We start from the raw sequence: 25,915 nt of genomic DNA, 5'->3' as shown, positions 1-25,915 counted from the left end.
ACAAAAAATTTAAAAATTAGGCCAGGTGCCGTGGCTCAAGCCTGTAATCCCAGCACTTTGGGAGGCCGAGACGGGTGGATCACGAGGTCAGGAGATCCAGACCATCCTGGCTAACATGGTGAAACCTCGTCTCTACTAAAAAATACAAAAAACTAACCAGGCGAGGTGGCGGGCACCTGTAGTCCCAGCTACTCGGGAGGCTGAGGCAGGAGAATGGCGTAAACCCAGGAGGCAGAGCTTACAGTGAGCCGAGCTCCAGCCACTGCACTCCAGCCTGGGTGACAGAGCGAGACTCCGTCTCAAAAAAATAAAAAATAAAAAATAAAATAAAAATTAGCCAGGTATCATGGTGCATGCCGGTAGTCCCAGCTACTCGGGAGGCTAAGGTGGGTGGATCACTTGAGCCTGGGAGTTCGAGACTGCAGTGAGCTATGACTGTGCCACTGTACTCCAGCCTGGGCTACAGAGCAAAACTCTCTCTCTAAAAAAATAAATTATGGGGGGAAAAAAAAGAACTGGCTCAGAAAGGGAACATCGCTGGCTCAAGGTTGTACTCTGAGCTGGGAACAGCGTGAGGAGGAGGCTGGGCCTTGTCCCTGATGGCTCCTTCTTAGCCAGTGTCCTCTCCCGGGGAGCACGGTGCCCTCGCAGGGCTGCCCTCTCTGGGACTCTGGGGTGGGGCTGGGCAGGGGTAGAATTGTGGAGGCCTCACCAGCCCCTCTTGCCAGGGGACTCCCAGGTTCCACACAGGAGCCTGGGCCCTGTTCTCTCCTACCAGTGACTTTTCTGCTCCCCAAAGGTTTTCGGTATTCTGGAGAAAGCCAAGGAAAAGTACAGTGTGGACGACTACTCTGTGAGCCAGATCTCGCTGGAACACGTCTTCCTGAGCTTCGCCCACCTGCAGCCGCCCACTGCAGAGGAGGGGCGATGAGGGGTGTGGCTGCCTCGACACCAGGCAGGGATGGGACGGGCAAGCAGGGTCCGGCTTGCATCCTCTCTCTCCAAGTTTATCTCATCCTTTATTTTTAATCACTTTTTTCTATGATGGATATGAAAAATTCAAGGCAGTATGCACAGAACGGACGAGTGCAGCCCAGCCCTCATGCCCAGGATCAGCATGCGCATCTTCACGTCTGCACTCTGGAGCTCACCCTCCCAGAGCTGGAGCGGGCCAGGCAGTCTGCGGGCAAGCTCCCGGGTCTCTGGGTGGAGAGCTGACCCAGGAAGGGCTGCAGCTGAGCTGGGGGGTTGAATTTCTCCAGGCACTCCCTGGAGAGAGGACCCAGTGACTTGTCCGTGTTTACACATGACACTAACCTCCCCTGGGGAGGAAGCAGGAAGCCAGGTTGAACTGTGGCGAGGCCCCCAGGCCGCCGGGAATGGACCATGCAGATCACTGTCGGTGGAGGGAAGCTGCTGACTGTGATTAGGTGCTGGGGTTTTAGCGTCCAGCGCAGCCTGGGGGCCTCCTGGAGGCTCTGCTCCTTAGGGCATGGTAGCCGCCGCAGAGCCGGGCATCGTCCCACAGCATCTCCTAGAAGCAGCCGGCACAGGAGGGAAGGTGGCCAGGCTTGAAGGAGTCTCTGTTCCCAGCACTGCACCCTCAGGAAGTTGCCCGCCCCAGGACACGCAGGGACCACCCCAAGGGCTGGGTGGCTGTCTCAAGGACACACTGAATACGTTGTGACCGTCCAGAAAATAAAGGCTGAGGGGACACAGTCACAGTCTGTGGGTCACACGCGAGGGGTCACGGGGCTCAATCGCTCGCCCACAATCTATACATGAGGCTCTTCTTTCACGTATCAATCACACAAACGTGGGATGTCGCTTTTCCCAGAAGGGAGCACACGCAGATAATACACTGAGGTGAAGGAACAGGCCCAGAACACAAAGGAAAAAGCCGGTTAGATAAACGCCCGGTGACGGGCCCTTAGTCTATAGCCAAGAGAAGAGCAGGCGGGGCTGTGTGGGAAGCACAGGTCTGGTGGGAGAGAAGCTGCTGGCACCAGGGTCACCTGTGGCCATTTGCCATTTCCCAGAAATAACTCTTCATCAGCTCCCTTTTTTGTTATTTATGGAGTCTTGCTTTGTCTCCCAGGCTGGAGCACAGTGGCGCAATCTTGGCTCACTGCAACCTCGCCTCCCGGGTGCAAGCGATTCTCCTGCCTCTGCCTCCCAAGTAGCTGGGACTACAGGCGCGCGCCACCACACCCAGCTAATTTTTGTATTTTTAGTAGAGATGGGGTTTTACCATGTTGGCCAGGCTGGTCTCAAACTCCTGACCTCAAGTGATCCACTCACCTCAGACTCCCAAAGTGCCGGGATTACAGCCATGAGCCACTATGCCCGGCCCCTTTTTATTTATGCACTGTTTTGTGTTTTGTTTTTGGAGACAGCATCTTTCTCTGTTGCCCAGCGTGGAGTGCAGTGGTGTTACCATAGCTCACTGCAGCCTGAAACACCTGGGTTTGTGCAATCCTCCCACCCCAGCCTCCCAAGTGGCTGGGACTAAGGGCATGTACCACCATGCATGGCTATATTTTTTTATTTTTAGTATGGACGAGGTCTCATGTTGGTCAGGCTGGTCTCAAACTCCTGACCTCAAGTGATCCACCCACCTCGGCCTCCCAAAGTGCTGGGATCACAGGCATGAGCCACCACGCCTGGCGAATACACTATTATTTCTTACGGTTTTCTAAAACTGATTTGAACTTCTGCATTTTACATTCCTTTAGAATTTAGAGTTTTAGAAAAGACTTGTTTTCATCACTTTGGCTCATTTGGGACAATTTCAAGTCTGTGTTTTTATCAGTCTTTGGAAATTTATGAAAGCTGCAAATCGTCTCCAGTAGCTCTTTTATTCCCTTTAAACTTCTGCCATCTAGTTCCATGTCATAAAAAATATAATGTGTTTGTGGCCTAAACACTGCCCAAGAGAAAAGGTCTGAAGTGGGCCCTTCTGGCCCCACACCCTCTCTGCAGGGGCTGTGGCCTCTAGGTCGGGCCTGGGGCTAGGAAGAGGGACAGAAGTCAGTGCATGAGGCCACCCAGCTCCATGTCCATGCCCACAGTCCTTCTGCAGGGCATCCTCAGACTTGTTTTCAAGCCTATGTGTTAGAGATTTAGGAATGTGTCATTTTTCTCCTGTGACACCCTAAAAAGGGGTTGGGGAGAGTGTATAGGACTGAGGGCATAGCCCGCATGAGGCACACACTTGTGAAGCCAGCGTGCATAGACAGGACACGCACAGAAGACACCATCCCCCCTGGCAGCACACTACCAGTGCCAGTAGGGGTCTTTAAGTAAGGACTGGCACAACTAGAACTCCTTAGGAAAAGGATCCGCAGCTCGGGAGGCTGCTGCGTGGGGACCAGGAGGGGCAGGTGCATTCAGGGCGTCTGTGGCAGGGGCCCAAGGCTGCACCCAAGCCTGGAGCTTGGATGACCCCAGGAGCAGCAGGAAGGGCCCATCTGGCATCCCAGGGGCACCCTCAAGGCCTCTGGAAACTCAGTGCTGGGGCTAGGTCACCAGTGACACCCTAAGGAGCCTGGGACTGAAGCCTCAGGACTCCGCCCCGCCTGATTTTTGTCTGAGCTGTGGCCGTTCCCAGCCCACGGGAGGGCAGGGGAAAAGAGCTATGGGCCCAGGGATGGGAGCTACCGGCCCATCCACGCTCCACCCTAGACCATGGGGTGGGGGGGGGCATGCATTCTCTATGGACACTGTCCCCGAACAACTGTGGCATCTGACAGAGCCGACTCCTGCCCTCCTCCCAATTCACCTTAGACCTGGGAGACGAGGTTCTGACTTCACTGCCCTGCGTAGCCTGGCACAGGGCTCCCATGAGCAGATGGCCCATGGGCCACGAGCCAGGTATCTGCACCTTCTGTCCTCCAGGCTGGCCCAGTCCAACAGGCTGGCTCAACTGACACCACACCCACAACTCAGAGAGGGGAAGACCTTGCAGTGTGGCGGGCCCAGGCCAAGCCCCTCCACTGCCATCACAGGTTTACAGCGAAGCAGGGGAGCAGGCTGGATACAGGCAGCCCAGGCCACAGGTCCGGGGACCCACACCAGGCCACAGGAATGGGCTTGCTGAGGGTATCAGAAAACCCCAGGTCACAGTGGTTTGAAAAAGAAGTTTATTTCTCAGCCGTGTAGGCAGGAGGAGGCAGTCCAGGGCTCTGTCACCTGAAGTCTCAGGGAGGCAGGCTCCATCTGCTGCCCCATCATCCTGGTTCACGCCTCCCTCCTCATGGTCACCTCTGTGTTCAAGGAAGTGCTTGGCCGGGCGTGGTAGCTCACGCCTATGTAATCCCAGCACTTTAGGAGGCTGAGGAAGGCAGATCATGAAGTCAAAAGATCGAGACCATCTTGGCTAGCATGGTGAAACTCCGTCTGTACTAAAAATACAAAAAAATTAGCCAGGCGTGGTGGCAGGCGCCTGTAGTCCCAGCTACTGGGGAGGCTGAGGCAGGAGAATGGCGTGAACCCGGAAGGCAGAACTTGCAGTGATTGGAGATTGCGCCACTGCACTGCACTCCAACCTGGGCGACAGGGTGAGACTCCGTCTCGGGGGGGGGGGGGGTGGGGGGGGAAGAAGGAAGTGCTCAAGTTCAGGGTGGGGTAGGGTGTGTGCAGTGGCCTCCGTCCAGTGTCTGTCACCTCCAGGCAGCTCCCTGCTGCGCCTGGACCCACCTGTGCCCTTGGCTCACTCCATCTTGCTGAGTTTCCCATCTCTGTCTTGCTGGCTGCTTTCAGAGACCAGGCCCAGAGTCCTCAAGACTCAGGTGACCTTGGCTACCCCTGGAATCCTGGACTAAAGATCTGCAATAAAAATGTGTCCAGCAGGGAACCATCCTGTTTGCTTTGCTTTTCTGAGTTCCTACAACAAACCAGCCAGGGTGCACTGTGGGGCATATGGACACAGGCCCTGGAGTATGGCTACTTCTGCCTGGGGGCGTCTGGGAGGCTTCCTGAGTGAGGTGGGGTCTCACCAGCTCCAGGGGACACCACTGCCGCGCACAAGGTAAGGGTGGGGGTGGAGGATCACCTCCGTGAGGACCCAGACCCCACCCACTGTGGCTGCGGTGGAGACTGCAGGTCTGTCTCAAGGCCCCAGGCCTGACACCTGCAAGAACAGAACCTAGGAGTGACAGAGGGGATTCCACCAGGCCAGCCCGGGGCTTGAACCCCAGCCAGGGCAGCTGCTGTCCACTGCCCCACCAGGTAACGCACCGACCCAGCTGCTGTTCAGCTCCCCTCCGGGCCAGCACCATGCTCATGGCATAGGCCGGCTGGGCCCTCTGAGACCCCCACTCCCACACAGACTGGTCTGCATGGAGGCTGGTGCCTGGCTGCACTAATGGCCAGAGCCCCCTGCAGACAGGCAGCTCAAGGGGAGCTCCAGAATGCAGGAAATGGCCCAGCACGGGAGTCACTTAGGCTGCCCACCCCTCAGGGAACTGAGATGTCCCTCCTTCCAGATGCCCCCCGAACCCGAACATGCTGGGCGTGCTCTGGTCACCCCACACAGGGGGCTCAGGGTGGGAGAGCTGGAGGCTGCCTGTAAGGGGCAAGGCCTCCTCCAGGAGGTAGGATGGGGTGGGGCAGGCGGGATCCCCTCCTCACCTGATGGGCCCTCGAGGCCAGGCTGCAGGCAGGCAGGAGGGGGCTGAAGCAGTGGGGTCAGGCCCGGGGAGCGGGGGCCCTGCCTTCCTTCCTCAACACACGGGGCTGCCCAGGCCCCGCTCCTGGGGCCGGGCCCACACCCCACAGACACTGGTGTCAGATGCTTCGGCTTGAAGGAGCTCCACATGGACCAGCTGCAGCTGCCCCTGGGTCCGCCTGGCCCAGGCAATACCACAGCATCACCAAGGCTCATCTAGCCATGGGCTCAGCCCCCAGGTCCTGAGAGGCACCCCAGGTGCCTCAGTCACAGTCCCAGGCAGCTCAGGTCCCAGGCGGCTCACGGTCACTATCCTTGACTTCATTGTAGCAGAAATGGAGTGCTTTGAGCTTGTGATGAGCACAGGCTCCCGATCCTGGGAGAGTCCAGACGTGCCCACTGGAGGGGCCCCAGGCCCTGATGATACCCACTCCTCAGACATGCAAACCCGGAGCCAGGGAGGCCTCAATGAACCGTATACTCTCCCAACAGACCAAGCTCACCCCACACCAGCACAAGGCCCTTTCAGACCCAGCCTGGCCACCCCAATGGACCTGGCCAGCACCTCCCCCAGTCCCACCCTCTCCAGACAGGTGCCAGGCTATGGTGACCTGCCTCTCAGCAGGCACGGCTCCTCCTCTGATGCCTCCCCCGAGGTCGAGTCATTACTCCCTCGTCCACCTGACTGGGCTGCACACGGCCTCAGTGCAGAGCCAGGTTTTAGTGGGTAAAAGGGCTCCCTTGCTGTGCTTTACCAGAGAATACAACACCCTCCCCAAAGCTCCTTCATGACCCACTGTGACCTGCAGCACCACCAAGCCCATCACCAACCCTGTGTCCCAGGCCACGAGCCTCTAAGCGCAGGCACTGCAGAAGCCACCAGGCAACAGAGGATGGAGGCAGGGAGGACATTCTGCCTTCATGAGGGCATGCCCTCAAAGACAGAGTCGCCCCAAACAGTCAGCAGGTGACCCTCAGCTCTGGGAAGGCAAGGGGAGGAGCTCAGGGCCATGGCCAGAGCCCACGAGAAGCCTGTGCCCAGCACTGCAGTGCTCTGGCCACTGCATAATGCCGTGTCCGCAAAGCCCTGCCTGCCCCCTGCAGCAAACCAGGGCCCCTGAGGCTCCAGAAGCCCCAGCTCCACTACCCTCAGCCTCCATGGCCTTAGCAGCCTGGCTCTGGGGCTGAGCTCCTGGAAGGACAGGGTGGGGGTAGGCTCCTGACTTTTATTTTCTCACGTTTCTTTCAGACATGCTTCTGCTGATCCTCAAAATGGCAAAAGCCAGGATGCTCAATTCTCAAAGCTCAACAGCTGATGGCACATTTGATGACAAAAATCAGTAATATTTAGAAACAATTTTGATTAAATTCATAAGTGCCTGAATAAATCATACTCGTCGATTTAATATAAAATGTGTGAAAGCTTATTCGCAGGCCAAATGAAATTACTGCAGAGCATTAAAAATCAGCAGGGGGAGGGCTGTCAGCCCAGCTGGTGCTGCGTCACCCCCACCCATGTCACGTGGGGTCACCAGGCTGCCCCTCCCCACCAGGTGTCAGTGGGGCCCTGGGCATGGGCTCTGGGTTTGGGGTCCTTCAGCACCTCTCTGACCACTGGACTCCAATGCCACCTGAGAGAACTCCGCCTGTGCCTGCCTGGACCACTGAGACTGCCCCCCCTCCCCTAGCACCGACTCTGGGGCCCCTTCAGCAGGGGGGCGGTCCCTCTGTTCCACTTAACCTTCCATGCCTGGGCACAGCAGGTGTGACAGTAATGCAGAGAATCTAACTTACATGTCATCAAACCCAAATCCAACGGGGGTACCCAAACCAGACTGATGGGCCTGCCAGCCTCCACCCACAGGAACACACTGGTGACTTAGTGCGGTGGACTCGGGAGGTAGCTCCTCCTCCCAGCTGCCTTTGTCCCCAACTCCTCGCACATCCCTTAGCCCAGGGTGAAGAGTCAAGGGCACACCTGACACCCTCGGACAGGGCCAGAGGGAGCGGGCCCGGGCAGGAAGTCACCAAGAGCTGGCTTCCCACACAGAGAAGAGGGCAGTGACGGCAGACCACATCCCCACCATACAACCATTCACCCGCCCACCCACTCTGGGTCACCGAGCTGCACCCTGTCCTTTGCTCTGACATCTGAAGTCTCCAAGTCATGCTGGTTGTCTCCTCCCAAAGATCCGCTTGGATCTGTTTCCTTCTCCCTTCCTTGCTGCCAGGAAGCTGTTCAAAGTCGGAAGCTGAGCACACAGTCAATCCCTCCACAAATAATCAAAGGGCAACGACTACCTAACAGGCACAGCAGTGAACAAAACCCGGCCGGGGGCGGTGGTTCACGCCTGTAAAGTAATCCCAGCACTTTAGGAGGCCAAGGCGAACCTAGGAGCGAGCACTTTGGAAGCGAGCCTGAAAGCCTAGGAGCGGATCACGAGGTCATAAGTTCGCGACCAGTCTGGCCAACATAGTGAAACCCAGTCTCTAATAAAAATACAAAAAATTAGCCGAGTGTAGTAGTGTGTGCCTGTAATCCCAGCTACTCGGGAGGCGGAGGCAGGAGAACCGCTTGAACCCGGGAGGCGGAGGTTGCAGTGAGCCGAGATCGCACCGCTGCACTTCAGCCTGGGCAACAGTGCGAGACTCTGTCAAAAAAAAAAAAATTCCGCCGCGTCAGTGTGGGGCGTTGACGCGGAGCCTCCTGCCTGGGCCCCTACAGCGTCACCCCCTCCTCTGTGCCTGCCAGAGGCGCCACCTCTGGACTCTCCCAGAGTCGGACCCTGGTCGACAGTGTTCCCTGCACGGACCCTGCACCGGCCGTTAGATGAAGCCTCGGCGCTGCGCCGTTCACACGCTCCGTGCTGCCTCCACTGAGAATTTGGCGCGGGCCTGCGAGCCTGTGCCCCGGCCTCCCTTCCCTGCTTCCAGCGAACCTCGGCGTCTGCTGTTCCCCCGCCGGGCGCGCCCTTCCACTCTAGTCTCAGCGGCAGTGTCACCTGCCCGGAGACGCCCCCCGTTGCACCCCATCTCCCATCCTCAAGCTCGTTGCTCTTCCTGCCCGCACAGCCCGCCTGCAGCGCCCACCCTGGAGGTCCGCCTGCGCGGAGGCCGCGTCCACGAGAGCACCCCAAACGCCACCAGTGGGTTTTGACCGCACGAACGCAAGTCCTGCCCCAGCCCGTCTCTCCGAGCTACTTCCCCCCTGCAGGCCCCCACGCCCCGCCACGCAAGGCCGCAAAGGCTGCGCACCCCTCCTGTGCGACCACCCTGCCGCCCTCAGCACAGCCGGGCCTGGAGCCCCGCCTCCACCGCCGGCGACAGGGGCCAGAATCGGCCCGGGCGGGCCCAGGGAGCCCGCGCAAGGAAAGGGGCGGGGCACGGCCGCGATAACACCCTCCGCTCCGGACGACGAGCATCGGTTATCGCGCGGCCCTCCCAGGCTCAGCAGGCTACCCATGTGCTCGCTCCAGCAAGCGTGCAGCCAGTCCGGTCAGTCCCAGGGACTTTACCGGCGAGGAGACACCCTGAACGTCCCCAACGCGGCTACCACAAACTGCCTTGACTGTCTAACACTTCCCCGCCGGCGCCCATTGGGCCAGGCGTTTACGTCATCGCTACGCGCCGGACGGCGGCGTCTTCCCGCTCCTTGACTCTGACGTCAGAGCGGCGCCGGCCTCGGAGGCTGAGGAAAGCAGGAGGAGGTGGTGGCGGCGGGAAGATGTAAGTTGGGGCGGAATCCGACCGCATCCGTGTTTCGGGGGCTGCCCGTCAGGCCCGGCAGGACGCATCGTGAAGCCGGTCCACTTCTCAGCCCCGCAGTGCGGCGGTGGCCTGGCAGCGCGGTGCGGGCTCCGAGAAGAAAGAGTGTGGCCCGGGGCGGGCGGAGTGGGAGGTGTCGAGGCCGTGGCCCGGAAGTGATCGGGGCCGCCGCGGACGGAAGGGCGCCTCTGCTTCGTCCGCTCGGCGGTGGCCCAGCCAGGCCCGCGGGACTCGGAGCAGCGGGGAGCGCGGCCTCCGTTCTTGGGGCCCTCCCGCCGGGCCGGAGACCCAAGCCCCCAACGCCAGGCGCTGCCCTGGAAGCGCTCGCGGCCCGGCGCCTGGACGGGGGAGTTGTGAGTGAACGCGGACGGGGAGCGGCGAGGTCGGCGTGTCGGGCCGGTGCCGGCGGGCGCGGAGTTTCTTTGTGGGATGCGGTGGAAGGTCGGCCGATCCATCCTTCGGAGTCATTAATTCAAACGTGTACTCCGCGAACGTTTCCCGGACTCCCGTGTGCAATTGTCGGCGCTAGGCCGTGGGGATACGGCCCACTATGGACCGAACACGGTGTCCGAGCTCAGTTTGATGGGTTATCCCAGAGGGGTGGATACGGGAAGGTTAAGGTTGATGGAGGAGAAACGTGGAGTAGGCTTTTTGTCTTGATTTCTCATGAACTGTGCCTGAAATGTACTCTTAAATGGGGAAGGTGCTCTGAAGATTTATGCCGAAACGCCCTGTCCTCGAGATTTAACTAATTGTTCTCTCCTCTCTCTGGCTGTTGGACGCGCACCTTTCCGGAGGATGGGGGAGGTAACCGAGGTCCTGAGCCGGTACCTGAACTTGGGTGAACAGAGAACCTCAACTTTTGCTTTCTAGCACTCGACCGCACCCAGCGAGCCGTCCGCTTACTCAGTGGTTCTTAGTGTTTGGACTGCTTGAGAATAACTGGTGGTGTTTGATTCCACAAAGTACATTTGGGCAGATCTTTAAGTCTGGGGGGGTGGGGCTGAAATCTGCGGGTGTGACCTCCACTCTAGGTCTGTGCTGTCCAGTGAAGTAGCCATTGGCCACATGTGGCTACTAAGCATGTGAAATACAGCTCATCAAAACTGAAATGTTAAAACACATACCAGTTTTAGAAGACTATGAAAAAAAAGTAAACTTTTATTAGTAGATTTTTATGTTGATTATATGTTGGAAAGATAATATTTTGGATGTGTCAAGTGTTAAAAATTAATTTCACCCATTTTTGTGATGTGGCTACTAAGGAATTTCAGGTGATGCTTGTGGCTCCTCACACTGTTTCTATTGGACATTTCTGCTGCAGGTGATCCTAAGGCAGATGAGTGCAGGAACCCTGCTGAGAGTTCAGAAATTACGTGTGACTTTGGAGACAAATGTCTGGGGGAGGGAGGAGCCTTTACAAATCTTGCTCCTAACATTATTGAGCTTTTCATTAATGCCCTGGGTAACTATAAAGTTGGAATTGTAATTGTCACCATATTGATAAGAAACTTGAGAAAGGTTAAGTGACTTGTCGAAAATTACACAGTAAAACCTCAAATCAAACCCAGGCCCTCTGGTTGCAGACTCTGAATTATACTCTGAATGATACTCACTGACCGAGGACACCAACAGTGTCGAGGCACTATCTGCTGGGTGTCTGCAGAACCTTACTATTCTAAAGCAAAACATGATACCCCCGGACAAGAGCAGCAGAGGTGGTGTTCGGCCCTCCTTGGCTCATTTGACTGTTTAAAGCCAGGTGCTTTTCTTTCTTGGGTCAGAACACGTTTTCAGCAGCATTTTGAAGCACCCCTGGCAGGTACTGCACAGGGAAACCAGGACCCCATTGGTGTGCTGTGTCCTCCTTACCAACTGGCTCTTGGAGAAGGTGAGACAGAAGTAGCTGAGACTCACATCCTGAGAGCTGCACTTAACAACTCCTGCAGCTTGTGCAGAACTTTACTGGAAATACTGAAGGCGTCCCTGGAAAATAGGGCCCATAACTAATTAGTAATTTGCTTTTGAGTAATGAGTAACCGCTATTTGAACACATTCTGCAGTCCAGGCATTTTGCTAAACTCTTACATGGCAGGCAGTCTCTCATGCAATTTCAGTGCCTACTTTTTTTTCATCTTATTTTTGAAAAATTTTTAAAGCACAGGAACGTCAAATTATACAATTAATACCCACATAAAGACTACTTAAGGGCCAGGTCTGGTGGCTCACGCCTGTAATCCCAGCACTTTGGGAGGCCAAGGTTGGCAGATGACAAGGTCAGGAGTTGGAGACCAGCCTGGTCAATATGGTGAAACCCTGTCTCTACTAAAAATACAAAAATTAGCCAGGCTTGATGGCAAGCACCTGTAGTCCCAGCTACTCAGGAGGCTGACGCAGAAGAAACGCTTGAACCCAGGAGGTGGAGGTTGCAGTGAGCCAAGATCGTGCCACTGCACTCCAGCCTGGGTGACAGAGCAAGTCTCCATCTCAAAAAAAAACAAAACAAAACTCAGAGGTTAAGAGTCTGTAAGTTATATTTCTGCTGTATTTGCTAGATGGTTTTTATCAATCTTAGTTTTTCTTTCAATCTTAGTTTTTCTCAATCTTAGTTTTTCTTTCAAAGTAAATTGCAGACTTGCATGTGTTTTCCCCTACACTCAATATGCATATTATTAAAGTACAGTGCAATTACTGCTTTTTAAAATGATTCTTCTGCTTTTTAAATGTTCATATGGTACGTTTCATCTGTTTGCTTTTGGGTATTAAGTGTTTTAATGCTGGTACCAGTCACTTTTGAAATGATTTTTGCTTCCAGTCACATCCGTGTATCCTAAAGGCAAATTGCCACAATAAAAGAGGAGATCTAATCCTATCTGCAGACCACCCTTGAGTTAGGTTTTTCTCTGTTCTGCATGTGAATGTGGTGCTGTGGCATTTTGAAAGGACTGCAGGGGCTCATCAAACTTGTGGGTGAAAACTGAATTGTTCAGCCTGTAAAATAACAGTGATGGGCCCCACCATCTCCTCCATTTTTTTAAGAAAAATATAAGTGGGGGCGACAGTTGTGCCTGTGCCTTCTGTGCAGGGTAGAGATGCCTCCATGAGCACATGGGGATTGTCCCTGTGTGTTCCTGACTGTGCGGACACTCATTGCTTACTGTGCTCCCTTGCTGTCTTTTTGTGTGCTCAGCTTTTGACTGCAAAGTAGACTTGTTGCCTTGCCAATTCGTTCACTCTTTAAACCCTTTTATCTTGTTATTAGGCTGCTCTTTGGCGTAAATTGCAATCGATTAGGGATCGTTTCTCAAAATCAAGTTAGAAGTGAGAGTTCAGATAAGTGAGGCCGCCATTGCTGCTTTGAACACCTCAGAAGGGGAGAATGGATTTATCAGGAGTGAAAAAGAAGAGCTTGCTAGGAGTCAAAGAAAATAATAAAAAGTCCAGCACTAGGTAATCCTTCTGTAAGATTTTTCTAGTGCTACTTGGGGGTGCTTACTGCTAGGGACCCGCAGAAAGGGGGAAGTGGAGAATGTTCTGCATTCTACAGTCAGTGTTCTGAGCCACAGGCCACTTTACTCTGATCACCTGGGGTTTCTGTGGCCCTGCTGATCCCCTCTTTTGGGTTGTGCTGTTTGGGTTTGGTCAGAGGAGCACGCAGTCTCACACTCTTCCTCACCATCCAGGGCTCCTTCACCCACCAAACGCAAGGACCGCTCAGATGAGAAGTCCAAGGATCGCTCAAAAGATAAAGGGGCCACCAAGGAGTCAAGTGAGAAGGATCGCGGCAGGGACAAAACCCGAAAGAGGCGCAGTGCTTCCAGTGGTAGCAGCAGTACCAGGTGGGACGGGCTGGCCTGGAGTCTGGAGGGGACCTGTGCCACAGCCACACCCCTACTCCCCACAGATGGCTCAGTTTTCTTGATTATTTACAATGAAAACACATCCTGTGATTGTTAGTACAGACCCTAATTTATGGCAGACTGGCCAGGTGTAGTGGCTCATGCCTGTAATCCCGGCCCTTTGGGAAGCCGAGGCAGGAGGATTGCTTGAGGCCTGGAGTTCAAGACCAGCCTGGGCAACAAAACAAGAGCTCATCTCTACAAAAAGTAATTTTTAAAATTAGCTGAGAGTGGTGGCATGCATCTGTAGTCCCAGCCACTTGGGAGGGCTGAGGCAAGAGGGTGGCTTGAGCACAGGAGTTTGAGGAAAATAAAATTAGTCGGGTGTGGTGGTACATGCCTGTACTCCCTGCTACTCGGAAGGCTGAGTCAGGAGGATGGCTTGATTCCAGGGGATGGAAGCCGCAGTGTGCGGAGATCATGCCACTGCACTCCAGCCTGGGTGACAGACCCTGTCTCAAAAGAAAAAATCAATCAAGCCTGGGTCAGCCTCAGCCAGCAGCTGCCTTCCCAGCCTGAGTTGACAGTTCCGACTTTTGCCAGAGTCCTTTGCCTCTCAGCAGGAAAGGCTTCTGTATGGGTAGAAGGCCGCCCGTCCCCTCCGTCCTGTCCCACACACAATGTGACACCTAGGGCTCTGGCTTGCTGGAGGATTGGGGGGTGATGTTTTCCCCATTGGGGAAAGCAGTGAGGCCTGGAGACACCCAAACAGCAGCCTTCTCCTGGAGGGAACGCAACAGACTTGGAGGAGGCGTCTGTACTGTGAGACTTGGCATGTGGTGGTTGTGACACCTCATCTTGCCCTCAGATCTCGGTCCAGCTCGACTTCCAGCTCAGGCTCCAGCACCAGCACTGGCTCAAGCAGTGGCTCCAGCTCTTCCTCAGCATCCAGCCGCTCAGGAAGCTCCAGCACCTCCCGCAGCTCCAGCTCCAGCAGCTCTTCTGGCTCTCCAAGTCCTTCTCGGCGCAGACACGACAACAGGAGGCGCTCCCGCTCCAAGTGAGTGCCCTGTGTCTGGGATCTAAAGTTTACAAGCTGGGGGCTACAGATTTACCATTGAGGTTATAAAAGGGACCCAGAAGGAGTCTTTCTGTGTTAGTAGGATTTCTGAGACAGGAGTAATGCAACTAGTAGGAAAGTCTTCCTTGGGAAAACTGTCACACAAGCAGGTAAGAGCCCACTCGAAAGGAATCTAGTACATTTTGAGTTGACAGAAACTGTTTCTGGTGTTTTGTTTTCTCAATCAGATCCAAACCACCTAAAAGAGATGAAAAGGAGAGGAAAAGGCGGAGCCCATCTCCTAAGCCCACCAAAGTGCATATTGGGAGACTCACCAGGAATGTGACAAAGGTGAGGATCACGGATGTCTCCAGTGAGCAGTGGGGTGTAGACAAGCAAGCCTGTGCCTGCAGGTGAGCTTAGAACGTAGCCTTTCAGGGACTGGGGCACGTGGTTTGAGTAGAGCACTGATTCGTTCCTCTTAGTGGACCATTAATACATGTGTCTAGGAGATTAATCCCAGAACAACACTGGTACTTGTCAGATGGAATGTTTTATCCTGCTGAGGTTTTAGTCATGATGTGGTGAACTCTCTGCGTCTGACATGACTGACTGGTAGGTGGGCATTCGAGTGATCCTTCTTTCCCTCTAGGATCACATCATGGAAATATTTTCCACCTATGGGAAAATTAAAATGATTGACATGCCCGTGGAAAGGATGCATCCCCATCTGTCCAAAGGCTATGCATACGTAGAGTTTGAGAATCCAGATGAAGCTGAGAAGGCGCTGAAGCACATGGATGGAGGTGGGTGACCCTGCCACACACCCCTGGCCTCTCAGAGTCCCGCCGCTACTAGGAACTTTCAAACTGATTTCCAACTGTGCTGCACTTCTTTTTGTTTGTTTGAGATGGAGTTTCACACTTGTCGCCCAGGCTGGGGTGCAGTTCCCAGACCAAACTGAGGTTTGGGCTGCTATTTCTCATTGCCCAATAACAAGATGCACATTAACTGACTAGGTAGAGAGTTTTTATTTCTGCAACCGATTGCAGGGAAAAGACCTGGAAATTATTGCCAGACCAACTTAAAATTACAAAGTTTTTCAGGGCTTATATACTTTCTAAGCTATATGTTTATACGTAAGTTTACATTTATCTAAGGACGTAAGTGATTAACTTCTTTTAATCTATAACTAAGGATTGAGTCTTGAAGACCTTTGTCTGGAGCTTCAGTAAATTTACTTAATTTAAATGGGTGTAAGTGCTGGGGTAATTCCCCTTACTTTGCCTTCTGCTGAATCACAGAGGTTTGGGGAGTTTTCTTCCCAATAAAACGGCTTAACCCTAAGTGAGTCTTGTTAGGAATACCTTCATTATTTTGTTATGTTTTTAAGACCCAGGAAAGGCCTAAGCTAAACTCTTTGGGCTTTTCTTATATCCCAGCCTTTGTATAGGGGCCTTGGCTTTTAATATTTAACTGCTTAGACAGTACTAAAACACTTGTTACAGAGGCCTGCGTTAGTGAGACCTGGCCTGCCACAATCCCCACTGTCAATTTGCTCGTGTTTTTTTCATGGTTGTATATTTATTTATTAATCACGAGAATCGTAGGGAGATGGAGCATTGTAACCTTTCTGGCTGCTGCTTGCTGAGAAAGGGTTGTCATCATCGGGCGTGGAACACAGCGCTGGAGCGGAAAAGGTCGATTTGTTCCTGATAGCACTTTCTGTTTTGGGGGCTTAGAGGCAGCACCTGCTGAAACATAATAGTATGCAACAGCAACACATATAAACAGGTTGCTGCTGTTTTCTTTTTTTTTTTTTTTTTTGAGACAGAGTATCACTCTGTCGCCCAGGTTGGAGTGCAGTGGCCGGATCTCAGCTCACTGCAAGCTCCGCCTCCCGGGTTTACGCCATTCTCCTGCCTCAGCCTCCTGAGTAGCTGGGACTACAGGCGCCCGCCACCTCTCCCGGCTGGTTTTTTTCTATTTTTTTAGTAGAGACGGGGTTTTACCATGTTAGCCAGGATGGTCTCGATCTCCTGACCTCGTGATCCACCTGTCTCGGCCTCCCAAAGTGCTGGGATTACAGGCTTGAGCCACCGCGCCCGGCCTGCTGTTTTCTTCTGAAGTTTAGTCTTCAGTTTACAGGGCTTGAGGAAAGCATAGCTTAGGTTTCAGTGAATTCCAATTAGGAAAAAGGAAAAAATTGAAAACATTATTTGGGTGTACTATAGTTTTTGAAACAATTTTTTTTTAGCTTCCCATTTTTATTAAAAGACAAATTATGGTAGGATCGGTTTGCTTTATTATACTTGGCTTGATTATTTGTATGCAATGGAGCAAGAATCATAATTTTTTCTATAGGCCTTTTAAATGGGCTTGGATGGAACTTCATTTCCATAGAAGAAATCTGAGATAATACCTTTTTAAACCCAAGCCCAGCCATGGATATGTACCATTAAATACCTATGAGTTGGGTGAAATCCTCTCCTCTTGAGGTTCCAAGATAACTTGGGGTTTTTGTCCTGTTAGAAAGTGACATGTTTTACTTCCCACAGATTAGAAACCCTGTACAGGGACTGTGTACACAAAATAGGAGGCCAGTTTTTTATTTGTCTTCTGTTACAAAAGAAAACATTTCTATTGCACTTATGCAAATACCATAAATTAAGAATGCATACAAATAGACTGGGCGAGATGGATCACCTGAGGTCAGGAGACTGAGACCAGCCTGATCAACATGGTGAAACCCCATCTGTAATAAAAATACAAAAATTAGCTGGGCATGGTGATGCACACTTGTGGTCGCAGCTACTCGGGAGGCTAAGGCAGAAGTATTGCTTGAACCTGGGAGGCAGGGATTGCTGCGAGCCAAGATCACGCCACTGCACTCCAGCCTGGGCAAGAAAGTGAGACTGGGTCTCAAAAAAAAGAATACAAACACACAAATAGTTTCCAAATTTTGAAGAAATTAGGTGGAGAGAAACAAATAAGTTCCAAGTTTTGTTCATAGGAGTATACTTAATTGTTAAAAGCTGTTAATAACTTACAACTTTTTTTGGACTTTGAAAAGCAAACTAAAGGATTGGGAATGTTTTAAGCAAAAAGTTAAAAAGATTACTTCAGTGTCCTATTAGTTCAGCTTATCTAGTTAATTTCTGCCCTGCTTGATATTAATGAACGCTTTACCTCTTTTTTCCGAGACGGAGTCTCGCCCTGTCCCCCAGGCTGGAGTGCAGTGGCGTGATCTATGCTCACTGCAAGCTCTGCCTGCCGGGTTCACGCCGTTCTCCTCCCTCGGCCTCTGGAGTAGCTGGGACTACAGGCTCCTGCCAGCATGCCCAGCTAATTTTTTGTATTTTTAGTAGAGACGGGGTTTCACCATGTTAGCCAAGATGGTCTCGATCTCCTGACCGCGTGATCCGCCTGCCTCAGCCTCCCAAAGTGCTGGGATTACAGGCGTGAGCCACCACGCCTGGCCTCATTATAGCTCTTTAAGAGTCCTGAACGGTTTTCCTTTATTCTGATGTCACAATCTCCAAAGTTATTAGAAATGTGTATTTAAGAGCACCTGTTAGAACTCTATAGCTGATTATAAAACCACCTTCTAAAGAGGATTAAAACAAGACAACAATTGTTTATGGATGACAAAGATTTTAGGGTAGCCATAGTTAAAGACACAGTTGACGAGGAAGTTTGTTAACTCTGTGGCACACAATAATTTAACATGATTATAATTACTACGGATAATGTACACTAGGATACATTGCAATTGTAGGAGTTTTATGTGATTTTGGAACACATATCTATAACATTTATAAAAATATAGTCCAAACAAAGCCAAACCCCATTTTATATTTGGCAATGCTTCCTGAGTGATTTTTGGTACCAAATAAGCCAAATTTCACCTTTACACATTAGTGTGCTGTTAATGTTAAACCCAATTCTCTTCTTTTTTTTTTTTTTTTGAGACTGATTTTTCTGCTCTTGTTGCCCAGGCTAGAGTACAATGATGCAATCTTGGCTCACTGCAACTTCCGCCTCCCGAGTTCAAGCGATTCTCCTGCCTTAGCCTCCCGAGTAAATGGGATTACAGGCGCCCTCCACTACAGCCAGCTAATTTTTGTATTTTTAGTAGAGACATGGTTTCACCATGTTGGTCAGGCTGGTCTTGAACTCCTGACCTCAGGTGATCCATCTGCCTTGGCCTACCAAAGAGTTGGAATTAACAGGCGTGAGCCCTGCACCTGGCCTAAACGCAATTTTAATGCTTAATTTACAGAAAAACTGGATGATGCACCTTTAACTTTAGCCCACATGTTTACATATAGAATTTTCTTTACAATCAGCCTCCTACAACTTTTTTTGAGACAGAGTCTTACTCTGTCGCCCAGGCTGGAGTGCAGTGGCATGATTTTGGCTCACTGCAACTTCCACCTTCTGGGTTCAAGCAATTCTCCTGCCTCAGCCTCCCCAAGTAGCTGGGACAACAGGCAGGCACCACCACACCCAGCTAGTTTTTTTGTATTTTTAGTAGAGACTGGGTTTCACCATGTTGGCCAGGCTGGTCTCGAACTCCTGACCTCAACTCATCACCCACCTTGGCCCCCCAAAGTGCTGGGATTACAGGCGTGAGCCACTACACCTGGCCCCCAAATTTCTTAAACCTTTATTTTTATTTTATCCAACTGAAAACAATCCTTTAACCTCTTTTTTTTTTCTTTTTTTTTTCTTTTTTTTTTTTTTGACAGAGTTTCACTCTTGTCACCCAGCCTGGAGTGCAATGGTGCAATCTCGGCTCACTGCAACCTCCACCTCCTGGGTTCGAGTGATCCTCCTGCCTCAGCCTCCCAAGTAGCTGGGATTACAGGCTCCTGCCGCCAAACCTGGCTAATTTTTGTGTTTTTAGTAGAGATGGGGTTTCACCACGTTGGCCAGGCCTGTCTGAAACTGCTGACCTCAGGTGATCCTCCCGCTTCGACCTCCCAAAGTGCTGGGATTACAGGCACGAGCCAACGCGCCTGGCATGGATTCCAGTTCTCTTAGTGGGTGTGTGATTACCGAAAAGATGTTTTAGGAGGACCTTTTTTTTGTAGCTCCAGTTTAAAGGAACATTAGTCTTGGGGGAAGAAAATTAGGAAATAGGCGTAGATTAACATAGATTAACATTTTAGGGAGTTTCCAATCTGTTAAAAGCTTAAGTATCAAATTCAGGTTTCTTACATAGAATACATTTGGCTTTTTATATGGGAATATTTTCTTTAATCATTTCTGAGAACCAGAAGTTTCCCAGTGTTTCAGCATTTTTAGTTTTATTTTGCTGAGTGACTGGATTTACTGAATTTATACAGTTTATTTCTTTCTTTTTTTTTTTTTTTTTTTTTTTTTTTTTTTTTTGAGACGGAGTCTTGCTGTGTCACCCAGGCTGGAGTGCAGTGGCCGGATCTCAGCTCACTGCAAGCTCCGCCTCCCGGGTTTTTACGCCATTCTGCTGCCTCAGCCTCCCGAGTAGCTGGGACTACAGGCGCCCACCACCTCGCCCGGCTAGTTTTTTGTATTTTTTAGTAGAGACGGGGTTTCACCGTGTTAGCCAGGATGGTCTCGAACTCCTGACGTCGTGATCCGCCCGTCTCGGCCTCCCAAAGTGCTGGGATTACAGGCTTGAGCCACCGCGCCCGGCCTATACAGTTTATTTCTTAAACTCCTGTATCATAACCACTCATGACGTTTATAGCTATTTGTATCTGGGCAGAATCTTTTTTTCTTTTTCTTTTTTTTTTTGAGACGGAGTCTCGCTCTGTCGCCCAGGTTGGGGTGCAGTGGCGTGATCTCGGCTCACTGCAAGCTCCGCCTCCTGGGTTCACGCCATTTTCCTGCCTCAGCCTCCCGAGTAGCTGGGACTATGGGCACCCGCCATTACGCCCATCTAAATTTTTGTATTTTTGTATTTTTAGTAGAGACGGGTTTCACTCTGTTAGCCAGGATAGTCTCAATCTTCTGACCTCGTGATCCGCCTGTCTCAGCCTTCCAAAGTGCTGGGATTACAGGTGTGAGCCACCGCGCCTGGCCAGCAGAATGGTTTTAAAAGCGCATGGACCCTTGTGAATAGTTTTGGGTGGCATTTTGTCCTCAAGTCAGCATTTTGAGGAATGTGGAGTCGTCTCTGCGCCACTCCCTGCTGCTCTGACTGAGGCAGCTGGCGCTGAGAACACAGTCCACAGTGCTGTCTGGGCTGCCAGGCCTGGTGGGGAGTGGGGTGTGCATGCCCCAGAACTTTATCCTCTGAGGCCCTATTACAAACTGTATAAATAGCTTAACTGGTTTTTTTCAGTAATTGCCCTTCAGGCATTAGGAAAGTTTCCTTGATATTTGGCTAACTTCTCTTTCAAGTTATTTAAGTCCTGAAATGGGTTAGGAGCTCTTTGCTCTCACATCAGCTGCTGGCCTTGTAAGTCACACCTTTGCTTTGGAGTCTGCTGATTATCTGCTATTTGACAGTCTGAGCACTTGCTGAGCTAAAAACCCAGGAGACCCAGGTACCTTCTGGGTGGGTGTGATTATAGACATTCCAACTTTTCGTAAGATTCTGGTAGGATTTTTTTTGTGTGTCCTCCATACTGTCTTTGAATGGAGTGAGTCCACCCTGTCTCCAGAGGAGATGAGAAGGGGTTGGCCTTTACTGGCAGCTACACAGAAGATGGATTTTTTTTTCATTATTGTAGAGTCAGTGCTGTGAAATCTCTAATTTGGGCTAACTTAGGCTGAATTTACTGAAGTTAAACCTTTTAAGTATGTTCTGAATACATAGCCACGTGCCCAAGTTAGTCCCCATGTACCTTGAAGGTACAGTTGAGAAAACAAAAGAGCCCTTTACCCCTTAGGGCACAAAAGGGGTTGTGCTTGGGCTTCTGATATCCCCAGCTACCAGACAATTCTTGAGGTTGGGGCACATGCTCCCCTTCCTGGGTTTGCACCTGCATTTCCTTTCCTCTCTCCCTGGAGCCCACATCCCACACTGCCTCTCCTCGCTTCATGCACATGGCATGTGTTTCAGTGCCATCCCCATGCAGAGCCACCTCTCTGAGACTGCTTGTTTCCAAACACAAAGTCCTTGGCATCTCCTGAAACTTCCTTCGTGCTGCTCCCCACCGAAGCCCCACCTCTCTGTCAATGGAAGCTCATCCCGATGGTCCCTTACCACCTCCATCACATCCATCACCAAGCTCTGGCTATTTTATCTCTCAGCTGTTCCCTGAATCCTTCCATTTCCCTACCAAATCATTTGATGTTGATTCATGCTCCTCTCAGTGCCGCAGAGCCCTCCTAAGAGAAGTTCTCGCCCTTCTCTTAGCCCCAGACCTGGCTTCCCTTGGTTGGAGGAGAAGGAAGCGCAAATGCTGATACTACCTGCATGGCCCTACCAGGAAGCCCCACCCTGACCCTGGGGCCTTCTGTTGCCTTCTCTCACCAGTGCTTTGGTTCCTTCCCAGCACAGGGCCCCGCAGAGCCCTTCTCTTCCACCTAGCAGATTCCAGCACATTCTTTTCTTTTTTCTTTTCTTTTCTTTTCTTTTCTTTTTTTTTCCTTGAGATGGAGTCTCAGTCTGTTGCCCAGGCTGGAGTGCCGTGGCTTGATGTCAGCTCACTGCAACCTCCACCTCCCTGGTTCAAGAGATTCTTTTGCCTCAGCCTCCTGAGTAGCTGCGATCACAGGCACATGCCACCATGCCCAGCTAATTTTTGTTTTTTTTTTTTTTTTTTGGCCGGGCACGGTGGCTCAAGCCTGTAATCCCAGCACTTTGGGAGGCCGAGACGGGTGGATCACGAGGTCAGGAGATCGAGACCAGCCTGGCTAACACGGTGAAACCCCGTCTCTACTAAAAATACAAAAAACTAGCCGGGTGAGGTGGCGGGCGCCTGTAGTCCCAGCTACTCGGGAGGCTGAGACAGGAGAATGGCGGGAACCCGGGAGGCGGAGCTTGCAGTGAGCTGAGATCCGGCCACTGCACTCCAGCCTGGGTGACAGAGCGAGACTCTGTTTCAAAAAAAAAAAAAAAAAATTTTTTTGTATTTTTAGTAGAGATGAGGTTTCACCATGTTAGCCAGGCTGGTCTCAAACTCCTGACATCGTGATCCACCTGCCTCAGCCTCCCAAAGCGCTGGAATTACAGGCATAAGCCTCTGCACCTGGCCTCCAGCACATTGTTTAGCTCTTGACTTGGATGACTCTTGACCTGCGAGGCTGCCTTGACACATGGACATTGGTGTCTCCTGTTGGTGTCCATGCTTCTTTTTCTCATGAAACATTAATCATAATGTTATTTCTGTGATTATCTTTTTTTTTTTTTTTTTTTTTTTTTTTGAGACAGAGTTTTACTCTTGTTGCCCAGGCTGGAGTGCAGTGGCACGATCTCCGCTCACTGCAGCCTCTGGTTCCCGGGTTCACGCCATTCTCCTGCTTCAGCCTCCCAAGTAGGTGGGACTGTAGGTGCCCGCCACCACGCCCAGCTGATTTTTTGTATTTTTAGTAGAGATGAGGTTTCAACATGTTAGCCAGGATGGTCTCAATCTTCTCACCTTGTGATCTGCTTGCGTCAGCCTCCCAAAGTGCTGGGATTACAGGCGTGAGCCACCGTGCCTGGCCCTATTTCTGTGATTATCTTACATTGTCATTGTCCCCCCAGGCTTGTCTCGTTCACTGTGACATGCCTTGTCTAGGGTAGATGCTTGTTAGATGTTTTATGACTTGCTTTCTTTTTCAACAGGACAAATCGATGGCCAGGAGATCACTGCCACTGCCGTGCTGGCCCCCTGGCCTAGGCCACCACCCAGGAGATTTAGCCCTCCCAGGAGAATGTTGCCACCACCGCCCATGTGGCGCAGGTCTCCGCCACGGATGAGGAGAAGGTAAACAATCTGTAGTTTTAGTGGACTAACCAGGCCACAAACCTCATGTGACTGCAGTGGCTTTGGGACCCTCTATCCAGCCCTGCCTGCCTGCCTTCTGCTGCGGTGGCAGGAGGGGGAGGGGGGCAGAGAGGAGGAGCCCTTCAGAGCTCATGGAGAGAGCAGGAGACGCCCTAGAGTTGCACCAACACAGCTTCATGAGTCTGGGCAATGGTGTGGTATGGCCTTCCTAGGAGACCACTAGACCTGTGAGCCCAGGTGCAGGCCCACTTTTTTTCTGAGCTAACAAGAAGGGCTGGGAGAGGGAGAAGTTGGGGGTCAGAAGAGTTGTGGGGCGGGGGTGGTAATCCCTCGGCAGACGCCACAGTTCGGCCTCCCTTGCCAATGGTGAGCTGTGCTTTCAGCCTTTGGGGAAGAGGAGGAAAGCCTGGGCTTCTGCCTTGGGTCTCACAAGCACCCGTTCCCAAGAGCTCAGGGCAGGCCCATCAGGTGGGACCTGTCCCAATTTCTGGTATTAAAAACTAAAACTTCGGCTGGGTGTAGTGGCTCACGCCTGTAATCCCAGCACTTTGGGACGCTGAGGTGGGCGGATACGAGGTCAGGAGATTGAGACCATCCTGGCTAACACATTGAAACCCCATCTCGGCCGGGCGCGGTGGCTCAAGCCTGTAATCCCAGCACTTTGGGAGGCCGAGGCGGGTGGATCACGAGGTCAGGAGATCGAGACTATCCTGGCTAACACGGTGAAACCCCGTCTCTACTAAAAATACAAAAAATTAGCCGGGCGTGGTAGCGGGCACCTGTAGTCCCAGCTACTTGGGAGGCTGAGGCGGGAGAATGGTGTGAACCAAGGGGGCGGAGCTTGCAGTGAGCCGAGATCGTGCCACTGCACTCCAGCCTGGGAGACACAGCGAGACTCCGTCTCAAAAAAAAAAAAAAAAAAAAAGAAACCCCATCTCTACTAAAAATAGAAAAAATTAGCTGTGCGTGGTGGCGGGCGCCTGTAGTCCCAGCTACTTGGGAGGTTGAGGCAGGAGAATGGCGTGAACCCGGAAGGTGGAGCTTGCAGTGAGCTGAGATTGCACCACTGCACTCAGCCTGGGAGACAGAGTGAGACTCCATATCAAAAAAAAGAATACAAATATTAGCTGGGCATGGTGGCGCACGCCTGTAGTCCCGTTTGTTTGGTAGGGTGAGGCAGGCGAATCGCTTCAAGCCGGGAGGCAGAGGTTGTGGTGAGCCGAGATCGTGCCACTGCACTCTGACCTGGCGACAGAGTGAGATTCTGTCTCAGAAAAGTAAAACTGGGGAATTACCCAGAAAGAAGCTAGCTTGCCCCCTACAGCCTGAGCTACTCTGATGTGGTTTCTCCTCTTCCTGCAGGTCCCGCTCTCCGAGGCGCAGGTCCCCTGTGCGCCGGAGATCACGCTCCCCGGGACGCCGCCGCCACAGGAGCCGCTCCAGCTCCAACTCCTCCCGATAAACAGGCCACTGAAGCTCTCGCCCCTGTAACTTATACCCCACCCAGCTCAGTTTTGTCACTTTTCTAGCCAAAGGAAGATCAGTAGGAAAGCAAACCCTTCACTCGGGCAGAATTTGCAGGCAGCAGTCAGCACCCCTCTGCCGGCCGGGCTCTGGCTGCAGAAGTGCTGTTGGTTTGGGTGTTGTGTGCCTGTCAAGATTCCCTCCGGTTTTGTGGCTAGGAAGCTCGCCCGCTTCCAGTTTCTAAGAGTCAGTTCAGTGGCAGGGCCACCAGGGACAGGTGAGGCTCTGGGGGATGGTGTGACCCTGCCTGCCTGGGAGCACACTTTTCCCTTCCCTAGTTACCTGAGATGGTTGCCAGACTGTGCCCTTGCTGTTGCTGGGCGGTGTCCTTTTGGAAAGGGAGCCGTCCCGAGCTTTAGTGCAGCTGCCAACCCTGTTAGCCTCGGCCTCTTGAGGCCTCTTCCAACTTCAAGGGTCACACACCCCCAAAGATCCTCTCACCTATGGTAATTGCTGTGCATGGTTCTGTCTGTCCGTGCACCCATGCACACACCCCACCCCACCACCCTACTCTGAAACTGGCGAGTGAGAGCCAGCTGTGCGGGATCATCAAGCAGCCATGGTTGTGCCTGCCCTTCGTGGTGGTCTTTCAGGTTATCTTGGCAACATGTACATTGCTTTTTTTTTTTTTTTTTGCTTTTTTGCTTTTATTGTACAGTCAGTACTATAAAATTTCTCTTTGAGTTTTATACCTTTGTAGCATTTTAGATGACATTGTGTTTGTACTTTGTTGTGTAGAGTGGAAGAATTGTGTTGAATAAACCCAAGATTGGAATGCAGATCTAGTACTGGGTTCACTGCCTTCTCACTGTACCCTCGCCCCTAGTAACTTTCTGTTCCTCAACATCCACAGTGGCACCTCCAATGCTTTGTCAGGAGAATCTAGGGTTTGTGTGCTGTGGGTATTAGGTTGCTGCTGTGGAGATGGTTTTATCACCCCCTCGGAATGTGTGTGTGTTTTGAGACAGACTCTCGCTCTTTCACCCAGGCTGGAGTGCGTACCATGGTGCGATCATAGCTCACTACAGCCTCCAACTCCTGTTTCAGCCTCCAGAGTAGCAGGGGAAATTTTTTTTTTTTTTTTTTTTTTTTTCAGACGGAGTCTCTTGCCTGGGTTGGAGTGCAGTAGTGT

General features: G+C 52.0%; 2 protein-coding genes and 2 non-coding genes across 26 annotated transcripts in view; 3 read left to right on the top strand and 1 right to left on the bottom strand.

The window, feature by feature from the left end:
• ABCA3 (ATP binding cassette subfamily A member 3) overlaps window positions 1-1,718 on the top strand; it is a 60,043-nt gene extending 58,325 nt beyond the window's left edge. For all 9 annotated transcript variants that reach the window (XR_013411320.1, XM_077985041.1, XM_077985035.1 and 6 more), the window contains one exon: window positions 800-1,718. Coding sequence is in view for 8 of the 9 variants with exons in the window: in XM_077985041.1 (XP_077841167.1) it covers window positions 800-931 (132 nt within the window). In the remaining variant the exon portion in view is untranslated. The remainder of the gene's footprint in view (window positions 1-799) is intronic.
• A 2,606-nt stretch (window positions 1,719-4,324) lies between these two features.
• Window positions 4,325-25,562, top strand: RNPS1 (RNA binding protein with serine rich domain 1). 15 transcript variants are annotated; one of them, XM_077985301.1, is made up of 8 exons: window positions 4,325-4,354; window positions 12,696-12,883; window positions 13,117-13,272; window positions 14,141-14,332; window positions 14,581-14,683; window positions 14,985-15,138; window positions 23,097-23,238; window positions 24,622-25,562. In XM_077985301.1, exons 2-8 carry the CDS (start codon window positions 12,813-12,815, stop codon window positions 24,719-24,721), a joined length of 918 nt encoding a protein of 305 aa, XP_077841427.1. In that variant the 5' UTR covers window positions 4,325-4,354; window positions 12,696-12,812; the 3' UTR covers window positions 24,722-25,562. The 15 variants fall into 15 exon arrangements, 14 of the variants coding, with proteins under 14 accessions (XP_077841427.1, XP_077841418.1, XP_077841422.1 ...); XR_013411395.1 differs by lacking the exon at window positions 4,325-4,354 and adding an exon at window positions 9,335-9,394 and having other exon boundaries at window positions 23,097-23,343; window positions 24,570-25,562; XM_077985292.1 differs by lacking the exon at window positions 4,325-4,354 and adding an exon at window positions 9,335-9,394.
• Window positions 5,683-5,776, bottom strand: MIR940 (microRNA mir-940). The gene has a single exon (NR_032712.1). It is a non-coding gene; the product is annotated as a microRNA mir-940 (primary transcript).
• MIR572 (microRNA mir-572) lies at window positions 9,569-9,663 on the top strand. The gene has a single exon (NR_032619.1). It is a non-coding gene; the product is annotated as a microRNA mir-572 (primary transcript).
• Window positions 25,563-25,915: the final 353 nt, after the last annotated feature.

Source organism: Macaca mulatta, chromosome 20 (genome assembly GCF_049350105.2).
Source record: "Macaca mulatta isolate MMU2019108-1 chromosome 20, T2T-MMU8v2.0, whole genome shotgun sequence".
Lineage (NCBI taxonomy): Eukaryota > Metazoa > Chordata > Mammalia > Primates > Cercopithecidae > Macaca > Macaca mulatta.
Note: the sequence above shows the minus strand (reverse complement) of the source record. Positions and strands in the feature narration are given on the sequence as shown.

What these genes read in the sequence shown, in the direction of transcription:
- RNPS1 (XM_077985301.1), top strand. Translation starts at nt 12,813, where the DNA reads ATGGATTTATCAGGAGTGAAAAAGAAGAGCTTGCTAGGAGTCAAAGAA. An exon ending in AATAAAAAGTCCAGCACTAG is followed by an intron (nt 12,884 to 13,116) that starts GTAATCCTTCTG and finishes CTCACCATCCAG; the next exon opens with GGCTCCTTCACCCACCAAAC. An exon ending in AGGAGGCGCTCCCGCTCCAA is followed by an intron (nt 14,333 to 14,580) that starts GTGAGTGCCCTG and finishes TTTCTCAATCAG; the next exon opens with ATCCAAACCACCTAAAAGAG.